Raw genomic sequence first — 13,179 nt, forward strand, 5'->3', positions numbered from 1 at the left:
CCAGGTGTGGGGGGGGGGTGAGGCGGGGAGTGAGAGGAAGAGGGGAGATGGCCAGGGGCTGGAAACCCCGAGGGTGATGGGTTGGAGGGCAGGAAGAGGGGCTGGCTAGCTCCAGAAGCTGTGGTGGGGAGGTGGCGGGACGGGGAAGACCCAAGGCCGTGCTGGGAAGGAGGTGGGGCGAGCAGAGACAGGCCTGGTTTGTGGCCGAGTTATCTTGCTTCTTCAAGCAGGAAGCCCGGCGGCTGAGCCCCACCACACAAGAACGCACGGTCTGAGCTTTGCCAGCCAACCGTAGCTGACTTTGAAATAATGTCAGTCGCTTTAATGACTGTGCTGTTGGCAAGACATCCAGCCAGGGCCGACCATGTCGTCCGTCCTGGCCCGTCATCCTTCCCCCAGTGATGCCCATTTTTGGGAATCTCCTGGCACCTCTTCCCATCACACAGACAGGTGCAGTGTACGAACGGGTATTCCTCCCCAGCTGAGCTCATGTGCCTGGAAGCATGTCGGAGAGCTACTTTTTTGGATAGCAGCTCACTCCATCATATCCAGTGGGTACAGACGCTGCGGGTGACCCACACCTCAGCACCCACCTGCTTCCTCAGCCTTGCTCGCTGCTCTAGGTACCAAAAGCAGCCCACCCATTTTTTTTTTCATGAATACAAAGTATCTACAATAATAGATACCTAGGTATTTGATTTTCTAATAAACCAATTACTGGGCATATTTACAAAAAATATTTACTATACAGGAATTGTTCTGAATTACTGTTTTTTTTTTTTAACCCTCAAACTACCTTGTACAGTAATGAGACTAGCAATGAAATAATCTGTTAAAAATACTAAAGATGTCATTTAGATGGGACCTTGGTTGGTACCAGGTGTGTCAGAAGGGCTAGGACTTGAAAAGGACCCAGCAGAGTGTTTGGGACACCAAGTTTGATGCACAACGACCCTCGACCTCTAGAGCGTGGGCTTGCTCCTGTCCTGTCCTTCGCAGGCCGATGCACACCTTCTCTGGAGACTGCCCGGGAGCCTCAGTAGCAGTTCTGAGATCTGGATGGTGCATTTGGGGAGAAGGTTTTTCCAAGTTCTAGTGCATGCTCAGCTAGCGAGGATGGTGTTGGCACGCCGTGCAGTGTACACATGCACACGTGTGTGTGGACTCGCAGAGAGATGAGCACGTCCTAGTAACAGAAGTTGTCATGGTTTTTTCCATGTTACCAACATAAGGATCTCTGCCTCAGTTTTCACACAGGTGAATTAGAGACACTGGGTTCTTCCTTGGGACTTCAAAGTGTCCAGTTACATTAATAATCTTAGAATAGGTGACAGGTGATAGAAGCTTCTATATCGTCAGTTAAAACTGTCGGCCTTACTTTCATTGGCAAACACATGCACACACACATGGCCACACTCACTTGATCCTCACAGAAGCAGTGAGTGTGAGCACTGTTGCTCCTGGTGTTCACACGAGGAAAAGGAGGCACTGAGGAGTGAAGCTACTGCTTGAAGCCCCAGGTGGGCTGGGTGGACCCAGAGTCCCTCTGCCTAGTCACCAACTCGAGGTCAGAACAGTGGCTTGGATTATCCTGGTCCTTGCTGCTCTGTGCCTTGTGGCTGGGAGGATCATTTTCTGGTGAGGTGTGCCTGTGTGCTCCAGGATTGGTGCTGGGTGTGTCAACAAAGATGCTAATGAGCCCCCCAGGGCTTGCTAGTGATAGTACTTGCAGGTCAGTGACCGCCTAGCAGGGAGGACAAGAGGCCTGCCTCCCTGCCTCCAGGTGGACCACTTCTCTGGTGTGGTTCACGCTCTAGAACTCCAGTCATCACTTGAGCAGGGATCCCCGACTGTGGCTCAGCTTCCAGGGAACCATCCTGCAACCATTTGCAAAGTGTTAGAAAGGCATCGTTGGTCATGTAGGAAGCTTGGTAAGTTTTCCTCTGAACCTTGATTTTATTCTCCAGGATGAGGCAGGTGTGCCTAAGACATTGCGGGCAGGTTAAGTACATCCAGCACGCTGTCTGGCTCAGGGCTCATGATTAAGGTGAAGACAGCCCATGTTCATGGATAGGAAGCCGGTGCTGCCAGGGACCAGTTCTTCCTGGCTTGATCCGGAGGTCCAGACAGTCCCAGTTGCAACCTGATAGAATACGGGAAAAACCAGATGCGTTTCTTTCTCAATCTCAGAAACTCGGGACAGCAGGAAATGCCTCACTCTGAGAAGGGAAGAGCCTGTGTGCTTTTTCCTCTGTCTCTTCTCCACTCGGGGCTCAGGGCTCCCGACTCCAGACACGTAGAGTTTTCTCCCTCATGTCAAGCCCGCCTTTCTGATGGGATGCTGGCTGGTGTTTTCTGATTCGGTTCAGTTCTGGTGCTGTTTATGTGGAGGTAGTGTCAGATCCCATGGGTTAAGGGCAGAGTCCCATGAGACCACCCCCACCTCTCCAGCCCCAGGCTGTGACCAGTGCCTCTGACTGACCAGCTGCACATCACGGTTCCCCTGACCCTTCTTCAGATGCTACAGCGGCTCACAAACCAGGGGGTACTTTTTTCTTTTTACTGGTTTATTGTAAAGAACATTTCAGACGAGCAGCCAGCTGGGAGAGGTGCACGGGGCAAGGGGTGCTGGAAGGAGGGTAGGGCTCCCACACCCCCTGTAGGCATGCCACCCTCCAGGAACCCAGAGACAGACTCGCACAGTCACCTCCACGGGTCTTTGACAGAGGAGCCTTCAGGGTGGCCGCCTGCATTTCCTTTTCCTCATGTGTTTTCGTCTCTCATCCTTCTTTGGGGGCTGTGCTGTCTCCCCTTCCTTGCCCAGTGGCTTGTCCTTCTCTGTGCCAGTCTGATCCCTCTGCCCCTCTTTGCCCTGTTACTTCCTCTCTCCTTTGTTCTTCCTCTCTGTCCCCTCTCTCTCTTCTCTTTTAACAGCTCTTACTGGGCCCACCGTGTGCAGCCTCCATGCTGGGGTGGGGTTGGGGACACAGGGCTATCGATGCACAGATTCCCTTGGATAAGCTCTGGCCTGTTCAGTGCTGTGGGTGAAGGGGAGGAGCAGTGCCTGGTATGTATCTCGGCAGGCAATGGGAGGTTGTCCGAGTTCAGTGGCAACCGACCTCACATTGGGCGGGACAACTTGGAGCTAATGGGATTAAGAACCATTCCTGGGTGAGCTGGCAGCACATGCTAATGCCCTGTGGTAGGAGTGAGAATTGTAGCTGGAGCATGGGGAGTGGGCCAGGCTGAGGGTGGTGTCCATAAAAGCCTGTGGTTCCTAGTCCTAAGAATCAACGGGACACCACTGGAAGGCTGATGCCAGGAACAGCATGGGCCTGTCATAGAGATGGCTCTGGTGATGGGCTTTGCTGAAGGTGGTGTGTCAGGAGGCTCTTCGGGGGACAGAGCAGCTTGGTTGCCTATGATGACAGCTTGGGTTGTAGGGTTGGTCATGGAAATGGAAAGAATTTGACAGCTTCAGAGCAATTTTGGAAGTAGAATTAGACTTGGTGATGGTGGGAAGACAGTGTTACATCGTTTGGACATTTTTCCTTAGTTTCATGTACGTGTGTCAATTTTTGTATTATTCTTATGCAAGGTGAAAAGCTCAGATTCCCTTCAAGAGACATTTTGTGGGGAAAGAGAAAAGTTAGACTAGATAGGAAATTAAAGAGCCGGGCCGTGATGGCGCACACCTGTCATCCCAGCAGGAGGATCTCAAGTTCGAGGCCAGCTCGACCACTTAACAAGACTCTCCAGATACAGAGGGCTGGGGCTGTCGCTCAGGGGTAGAGCATCTCTGGGTTCAATCCTCAGTACCAAGGGGAAAAAAAAAGTTCATTACTTAAGTCACTGGACTCTTGCCTGTCAGTTAACTGGGTGGGTGACAGCTGTTTTTGTGAACGAACCTTCATGCCATTAAAGGTTTTAGGTAACTGCAAAGGCAGGCGCGTCAGGAAGGCGGATTTCCCCTAGAAAGTCACCAACTCCAGCGCAGGGAATGGATTTATTTTTGAGGAACAGATAAAGAGCCAAGATCGGAAGCCCGTGGGTGTCTGTGTTGGGTGAAGAAGGGGGGCGTGCTCTGCTGACCACAGTGGGGCCACCCATAATTGACAAATGATTTCTAAAACCTTTTGTTTTGAAATTGTTTTAGACTCATGTGGCTGTGGCAAAAATAGTGGCATTTCTGTGCCCGGTTCCTCCAGGATTCCCAGTTACGGCGTGTTTCCTAATGTGATGACAACCAGGGTGTCGTCGCTGGGACGGTACCGCTGACTAAGCCGTGCACCCCCGCGGCTTTCAGCACCTTGGTCTGGTGTTTCCTTCCGTGGTGTTGTAGTGCATGGTCCCATGGAGTGATCACAGGAGCAGCCGCGTGTGACAGATACACCTGGGGTCCAGAGCAAGCGCTGTGCTGACAGTCTCCTCCTCTGTCATGACCGTGGTCAGCTGAACAGACCCGGGTGAGAAGGCAGAGGCTGTCCTCTCATCCCGCCGGCCTGTCACCTGAGAATGGCCCGAGTCTTTCCTGCTGCTTCAGATCTGACTCCGAAGGGCCCTTTCTTGTTGGGCAACATGGTGGCTGCAGCCCCTTGATGAGGCATTTCCTTTTGGAAATTGCAGAGAGTAGGTCTGGGAGGTAATGCATAGGCTAATCAGCTCCGTGGAGCCATTGCCCAGTGTATACCCGTTTCAAACATCACCTTCTCTGTGACAAATGTATGCAGTTCTTCTGTTAACTAACAGACAAAACATAAAATGAGCTTTCCCCCCTGTCAGATCTACCCAGCCTCCTCCTCCCCAAGCCTGCCTCCTCCTCCCCAAGCCAGCCTCCTCCTCCCCAAGCCTGCCTCCTCCTCCCCAAGCCTGCCTCCTCCTCCCCAAGCCAGCCTCCTCCTCCCTAAGCCAGCCTCCTCCTCCCCAAGCCTGCCTCCTCTGGGCGCAGAGCTGATCCTGCCTTCCTCACCCCCATCTGGGAATCCCTGCCTTTCCTGTTTCTCTGTCCCATGTGCCAACTGAGGTGTAGGAAGCAGCTTTTTGGTTGTTAAGTGACAGAAACTTGTCTCCAACTAACCTGCGCTGACTTTATTGGTTGTCGTAAGTGGCACCTCCCAGGGCGGAGCTGCCTCAGAGCCTGACTGGGAGCAGTCCGACTTGGTGGTGTGACGGGGCTTGATATCTCTTTCCATGTGGCTGGCAACAGGGTGCCGCTACCCCAACTCGGGGCCAGCCTGGCGGCAGCTCTGAAACCTCTTCATAAATGGTCCTGGCCAGGTGTGTCCCAGGAGAAGGCTTAAGGGCCCAGCTGGGGCCATGACTTGTCCTGGGGCCAGTCACTGAGCCAGTCAACGGCCAACCTGGGGGTTCCCAGGACTCCTGCTCCCCCTTTACCTGGTGGTTGAAGGCAGAGGGGGAAGGGGTGAGCCAGCACAGGGAACAGGTCTGACCCAGGAAGGGGGGAGTTTTGTTTTGCTTTGTTTTTGGACAGAGAAAGGGAAGGAAGGGACTAGTCCGGCCTGCTGTTTGGACTGGTCCATCATTCAGTGGTCATCCTATGAGGGCCAGGGAGTCTCCCTTGGGCCCCGTGGCTGTCCTGGCCCTGTAGCTTTGATCAGGAGGGGTGGGCTGCTTCTGATTGGCCCGTGCTTATTTCCTCAGTGGACATCATGGAGATCAAGGAGATCCGCCCGGGGAAGAACTCCAAGGATTTCGAGCGTGCGAAAGCGGTCCGCCAGAAGGAAGACTGCTGCTTCACCATCCTGTACGGCACCCAGTTTGTCCTCAGCACACTCAGTTTGGCAGGTGGGTGTCATTTTGTGTGCTTTTCTCCCTTGCTGAGCCACAGTTTCCATCTGAGGAAGTTCTCTGGTAGCGGATGCTCATCCTTACCCACTAACATGCCTTTGGAGCATCATGGTTTTAAATCCCAGCCCTACTGTGTGTCTTTGGGCAAGCTACATAACCACTCTGAGCCGCAACTGTTCAGCTGTGAAATGGAAAGAACAATCATGCCTGCATCATGGGATGCTGTGAGGAGTTTAAGTGTCAGCCTGGCTCATGTTGAGAGTCAAATAAATGGTGGTTAATGTGATTGCCACAGGCAGGCACCTTGCTTTCTACCAGAGCTCCTGCACAGAAAACTTGGTACTGATCTGAAGGAGCTGAGGTTTGCATGCGTGTGCATACAAACACACACTACACGTGCATGCACACACAGATACACATATCCGAACGTGAGGTTTCTGGTCATCCCTGTGCATCATCACAAAGCAGAAGAGCCCCCTCTGGTCTTCTGAGAGCAGATGGAGAGGGTGGGCTCTTTACAGGGCTGAAGCTGTGGTTGCTTAAGGTCCAGCCTCAGTGTATGTACAGCCGTGACTGAGGGGAGAGAAAATAAATCCTGCTCAAGTAGACCAAGGGGGACCGTGACAGCCTAGCAGTGTGGGACATCCGGTTAGGGTTGGCCAGCCCTTACTGATGGCTCCTGTCTAGCGTCTTGTGTGCACTTGCTCTGAGAGAGATGTCAGTGGGGCGAAAAGAGGAAAGACCCAGCTGCTGCTGTCACAGAGCTCACAGTCTGCCTGGAGAGAGGGCTGTGGGGACAGGAAGTTATAGCACACCGTCACGAGAGCTGCAGTCCACAGCAGTGCCCTGCAGCAGGAAAACGGGGTGCCTAGACCCAGGAAGGCTTTGCAAAGTGACTTCTGAACTGGGTTTTAAGGCCGGTTTGCTAGGAGTTAAAAGGAAAGAGGGAGGGCGGTCCAGGTAGGAGGCATGGCCTGAGCCGGAGCCTGAGCAGGGGTAGTAGGCCGGAAACGGGGAGCACTCGATTGGTGGTGTGTGGAGGGCAGGGGAGGGCGCAGAAGAAAGGGGCCCCTTGACATGGGCCTTCACAGCCGGCCACGGAGCCCCACACCCGCGGAGCCCCACATGCGGGCTGAGTGCATACCAAGCTTTGGCATGAGTTCCTTCTAGAGCCCTGAATTCATGACCTTGGTTCACTCGCTGGGACACTTTGCCCTTCTGAGCCCTGGCTTCCTCTCATCCTGGGGAAGGAGTGAGAGTGGAGGTCTTGGGGTGCTCCTGGCAGAGGAACCAGGTGCCGGTGCTCTGCACGTGCTGAGTAGATGGCAAGTGTCGCGGTGCGGCTCCCTGCTCCTGAGGGCTCGGGGGCTCAAGCCAGTGAGGTGGCCTGCCCATGGCAGCCCTGCCATGGTGTCATGGACAACCCTGCCGTGGTGTCATGGACTGGAGAGACCGGCCTCCTCTTGCAGAGAGGTCAAGCTCTGTGCGCCACCTGTTGCTGCTTCCCTCTGTCCAGGGTGCTACCTCCCCTCCCGCCAGCCTCCTTGGAAACAGGAAATGTGTATGGAGGGCGCCGGGATTGTGGCGCACATCTCCCTGGCCCTGCTTCTGATTCACCACCCTGGGCTAAAAGCAAAAAACTTCGATGAGACAAAACAAGAAGTTAACGCCCTGAGCCAGAGGCCCTCCATTGCGGAGGCTGAATGATGGCTTCCCAGATGTAGGCGTCCTAATGCCTGCGGCCTATGCATGCTTCATCTGAGGGGGGGACTTTGCAGATGTGACTGAGTTAAGGTCTCCATGGGGAGGTGATCCCAGGTTAGCCAGGACCCTGTGTAATCACAGGAGGGAAGAGGTTCAGCCGCAGAGGTCAGAGTGGTGCTGGACCCAGCCAAGGAGTGCAGGCAGCCCCCAGAGGAAAGGAGATGGGTCCTTCCCAAGGGCTCCCAGCAGGAGTGTGGCCCTGCCAACCTGTTGGGGACTTGACCTCCATAATGGAAAGGGATACCTCCATGTTACTTTAACCCGCTGGATTTGTGGTAATTCGTTATTGTGATAGAGGCCCTGAGACCTCAGCCTGTGTTCCCACTAGCACCCCCGGGAGAGTTGCCCACCCTCCCTTCTGAAGTAGTATCTCCGGGTGGGGCCTAGGCCCTGGGATTTTGGAAGGCCACCCAAGTGATTCTCTGAAGCTGGGTCTGAGCACCCCTGGCTTGGAGTTCAGGATCCTCAGCTTGTTATCCACAGAGTTGGGTGCCATTAGGGTTAGGGTTAGGGTGGGCTGCAGGTCCCAGTCTGCCCTGGCTGCTGTAGCAGAATGCCACAGACTGGGTGGGTGGCTCACAGTCTGGAGCCCGGGAAGTCCGAGGTCATACCGCTGGCCTGGTGGGTTCTGGTGACGTCCCCTTTGGCTGGTTGATGGTCGCCTTCTCTTTGTGTTCACGTGGCCTTTCTCAGCGTGCACTCTGGTAGGGAGGGAGCTTGGGTCTGTCCTCCCTTCTAATCCCCGTGTGGAGGACCCGTCCCTATAACCTTATCTCAGCCTAGTCACCCCCAAATGCCCACTCCAAGGCCCGTCACATTAGGACCTCAACCCAGGAATTCTGGGAGGACACACCTTCAGTCCTTCAAGGCACTTAGGGGCCATGTGGCCTTGGACACATCACCAAACCTTAGACTCGGTTTTTCCACGCTGGGGTAGTGATGGCGCGTCCCTTATGGGCTCGTTGTTCAAGAGGAGGCAGATACAGGGGGGCTCACAGAATAGCACCAGCTGTGTTCAGCAGTGGCCTCTGTGGTAGTCACTGCCACTCTCGGCCAGGTCCAGGTGGTATGGGGAGCCCCCCTGCCGCCTGGGGGAGGAGGCCCATCTCCAGTGCAGCCTCGTCTCAGTCAGGAGCAGGCCCCAGGACGGTGACGGTGTGAAGGAGACGCCCCTGGTGTCCTGCCAACCTGGAAGACAGCGCAGCTCTCTCCCATCCCCCTGGTCTGTAACTCTGCTGGGGTTGGGGCTCCAGGCAGAGTCTCCCAGTGATTAACAATGCTTCTGTGCTGTCCCCCTCTCCAGCTGACTCTAGGGAGGACGCCATGAAGTGGCTCTCTGGCTTGAAGATCTTGCACCAAGAAGCGATGAGTGCGTCCACCCCCACCATCATCGAGAGGTGCCTGGCTTACCTGTCTCTGTCCTCGCTCATTCACTCCTTGGACAACGGGCTAAAGGGAAGGGGGTGGGGCGTTGCATCTTGGAGGTGCACCCGGAGCCTGTGGGCCGTGGGCGCGTGGGATTGTGGGCTCTCCAGTGCTTCCAGTCAGGCTCTCGGGCTACTCTTTAGCCTTGGCCTTCGAGTGAGCAGAGCATTGGGACTGAAATGGAAACTTCCACTGGTGTGGCATGTCGGGAGGGCGTCCTTCTGTTAGGACTCAGTGGGGGGCAGGTGGCCCAAACCGAGGCAGCCAGAGTCAGGGCTGGAGTTTGTCCCCTGTCACTCCCTCGTGGTTGACAGAGGCTTTCTCAGGATTGTCTCTCAAGCTGATGGGTATCGGTGGGATCTGAGCACGAGTTACTGCCCCCGGTAAACCAAAGGCCCCACTTCTGCTGTTTTTCTTAACCAGCTATTTGGGGACTAGTAACTGTCATTAGAAGGAAACACCGTTATGCAGAAGCCCAGCCTCTTCTTGTGGAAGGGGCCCTCTTGGCTCAAATGAGGTCTTCAGCCATAGGGAAACCTCTTCCCAAGCTGCCCAAACACTTCTTATTTTATGTTTTTGGTACCGGGGATTGAACACAGAGGCACTGAACCACTGAGCCATATCTCTAGCCCTTTTTTTGTGTTTTATTTAGAGACACCGTCTTGCGAGTTGCTTGGGGCTTCACCAAATTGCTGAGGCTGGCTGATAACTTGCCATCCTCCTGCCTCAGCCTTCCAAGTGGCTGGGATTACCAGTGTGGGCCAACACACTTGTCTAAAATTCTTTTTGCTTCTCTTCCTTTTGTCCCCGCCCCTTAGAACTTGCTTAGACTTCACTATTTTCTAATTTCTTTCTTTTTTATTGTTTGTCTCAATCTCTTTCCAGTTGGCTGAGGAAACAGATTTATTCTGTAGATCAAACCAGAAGAAACAGGTAAGACTCTTGCACAGTTTTGCTGTTTTCCATGGACTCCAATTTTCATTTTTTCTTCAAATGTTCCAAGGGGCTTGGAGCATGCTTTGTGGTGGACAAGGTCCTCGTGAGATCACACTTGGCTGATGGAGGGCCAGATACCAAGCTAGGTGCTGGGGGTTAGTGGTGACAAAATTTTCTTTTTTTTTTTTTTCCTCCACATTTTTAAATTGATGCATTATCGTTATACAGTTGGATGGATTGGTTGTTAATATTTTTAGATGCACGCCATATGACAATATAATTTGGCTACTATCACTACCCAGCGCTTACCCCCTCCCTCGGTGCCTTCCACTCCTCTCCTGTACTGATCTCCCTTGGATTTTCATGAGATCCCCCCCCCCCCCCCCGTTTCTTTTCCCTTTTCCTCTCTGGTTTCCACATATTACAGAAAGCATGTGAACCTTAATTTCTGAGTCTGGCTTATTTCACTTAACAGGGTAGTCTCTAGTTCCCTCCATTTCCCTACAAATGCAGTAATTTCATTTTTCTCTGTTGTAAATTGTGATGCGATAAACATGGGATGCACGTATGTATCTGTAGTGGGACTACTTTAACTTTTAGGAAACATACTGAGCACTGGTGTAGCTGGGGCCTATGGTCCATTCCTAGTCTTTTGAGAACACGTCCTACTGATTTCCTCAGCGACTGTACTGATTTGCTGTCACAACAGTATAAAGGTGTCCCTTTTCCCCCCACATCCTCTTCAGCATTTATTTATCATTCGTATTCTTGATGACTTCCATTCTGACTGCTGTGAAGTGAGATTTCAGTATAGTTGCATTTCCTAACTGTTAATGATGTTGAATTTTTTTTCATGTATTTGTTGACCATTTATGTTTCTTCTTTTGAGAACTTGTCTAATTCCATTTGCCCAGTTATTAATTGGGTTATTTCATTTTTTTTTGGTGTAAAATTTTTTGAGCTCCTTATATATTCTGGATATTAAGACAGAGGTCAGAAGAGTAGCTAGCAAAGATTTTCTCCCAAGTGATAGATTCTCTCTTCACATTCCTATTTGCTTACTTTGCTTGGCAGAAATTTTTAATTTGATGCTATTCCATTAATTAACTCTTGGAATTGTTTCCTGAGCTTTAGGGGTCCTATTAAGAAAGTTGTTGCCTGTGTTTGAAAGTTAGAGTGTTGGGCTGGGGATGTGACTCAAGCAGTAGCACGCTCGCCTGGCATGCGTGTGGCCCGGGTTCGATCCTCAGCACCACGTACAAACAAAGATGTTGTGTCCGCCGAAAACTAAAAAAATAAATATTAAAAAGTTCTCTCTAACTCTCTCTTTAAAAAAAATTATATATATATATAAAAAAGTTGGAGTGTTGACCCTGTATTTTCTTCTAGAAGTTGAATAGTTTCTGGTCAAATTCTGAATTCTTTGATCCGTTTTGAGTTTACTTTTGTGCAATGTGAGACAAAAGGGTCTAATTTCATTCTTCTACATATGGATAACTGGTTGTCCCAACACCGTTTGTTAAAAAGGCTGTCTTTTCTCCAATGTATGTTTCTGGTACTTTTGTCAAGGATTAGTGACTGTACCTGTGTGGGCTTATCTCTCTATCTTCTGTACCGTTGGTCTATGTGTCTGTTTTTGTGCCAGTACCATGCAGTTTTGTTACTACAGCTCTATAGCATACTTTGATCACCGCAGCATTACTTTTTTGGCTTAAAATTGCTTTGGCTACTCTGGGTCTTTTATTCCTCCACATGAATTTTAGGACTGCTTTTTTCTAGTTGTGTGAAGAATGTCATTGGTCTTTAGATGTACATTACTTTTGGTATAATGCCATTTTTTTTTTTAATTTGAAGGGCCATTCGTTATAAATACTGTAGAAACATTATTATACTTTGTACAATCTACTATGCAAATGATAATATAATACTGAATATTAAAGCTTCTCTTTAACATTTCATTGTGAATAAACAACGAGTCAGAAGGAGACATGCAGAATAATCATCTATGCAATTATTAAAGTGGAAATGATACTTTCAGAATGACAATCTAATAAATTTGTTGAAATTCTACATTTTTCATTATGATATACTTGACTGATGTAGCAAAAGAAAGTCTCTAATGCTTGAACATCAGCATTTAAAACAAACTTGTATACAAAAAATTCTCAATATTTCATTTTGGAGGCTTCCTTACTTAATGCACAAAATCAAATTCCATTCAGTAAATACTGCTATTCCAACAATGTCCTAAAGTTTTCCAGTTGTCTGCTGGTGATCCTGGTCCATATACTGCATTCATAAAAGCCAAAAATAAAATAATATGTAAGGATGAAATAATAACTTTAAAAAAACCAATGATAATTAAAAGGTTCTAAATTTTCTATTTTGTCAAACCTTTACTGTATTTACTAAAATTTTGGTTTTGTAGACTCCGTGATACTAAATTGCCTGTTGGGTTTAGTAATTTCTCGCATCAGTTCCTGTAACTGTCCAATTTGCTCATCACGAAAGTCATTAAGTTTTTCTTCTGGGAGGGAGGTGCCAAAACATGCTCTTTCAGTTGAATTTTGTCTGTATTCATTAGCTTGTTCCCATAACATTGATGCATACACCTCCCATTCCTGCAAGAAATGCTGGGCCTTGTCAGAACCAATGGTCTTATGTCGCCTAAATCCGTCCTTCACGTACTGGTCACCCAGAGATTTAAGGTCCGGGGGTAGAACCTGGTGTAGTTGCAAGATCCGCCTATATAAGCTATGGACCTGAGAAACGTGCATACCAGGCATTTCACCATGCGCTATATGGCCATTTTAACAATATTAATTCTTCCTGTCCACGAACATGAAGGTCTTTCCATCTTCTGAGGTCTCCTTCAATTTCTTTTTCCAATGTTCTATAGTTTTTTTTTTTATTTAACTGTAGAGATCTTTTACCTCCTTGGTTAGGTTTATTCCTACATATATTATTTTTTGAGGTTATTGCGAAGGAATTGTTTTCCTGATTTCTTTCTCTGCAGATTCCTTGTTGGTATATAGGAAAGCTATTGATTTTTGTATGTTGATTTTGTAACCTGCTCCTTTGGTGCAATTGTTTATTACCTCTCAGTCTTTTGGTGCAGTTTTCTGGATCTTCTAGGTACAGGCTTATTGTCATCTGCAAACCGTGATAATTTGACTTTTTTCTTTCCTATTTTTATCCCTTTAATTTCCTTTTCTTGTCTAATTGCTCTGGCTCGAATTTCTAGCA

The 13,179-nt window shown here is 49.9% G+C and overlaps 1 protein-coding gene and 1 pseudogene across 1 annotated transcript in view; one reads left to right on the forward strand and one right to left on the reverse strand.

Moving 5' to 3' along the window:
* Positions 1 to 13,179, forward strand: part of Plcg2 (phospholipase C gamma 2) — a 124,246-nt gene that overhangs the window by 40,297 nt on the left and 70,770 nt on the right. Inside the window, exons 3-5 of the mRNA XM_027933125.2 lie at positions 5,662 to 5,805; positions 8,876 to 8,969; positions 9,883 to 9,930. Coding sequence (XP_027788926.1) covers positions 5,662 to 5,805; positions 8,876 to 8,969; positions 9,883 to 9,930 — 286 coding nt within the window. The remainder of the gene's footprint in view (positions 1 to 5,661; positions 5,806 to 8,875; positions 8,970 to 9,882; positions 9,931 to 13,179) is intronic.
* On the reverse strand, positions 12,342 to 12,719 carry LOC114090838 (succinate dehydrogenase assembly factor 3, mitochondrial pseudogene; annotated as a pseudogene).

Source organism: Marmota flaviventris, chromosome 18 (assembly GCF_047511675.1).
Source record: "Marmota flaviventris isolate mMarFla1 chromosome 18, mMarFla1.hap1, whole genome shotgun sequence".
Classification (NCBI taxonomy): Eukaryota; Metazoa; Chordata; class Mammalia; order Rodentia; family Sciuridae; genus Marmota; species Marmota flaviventris.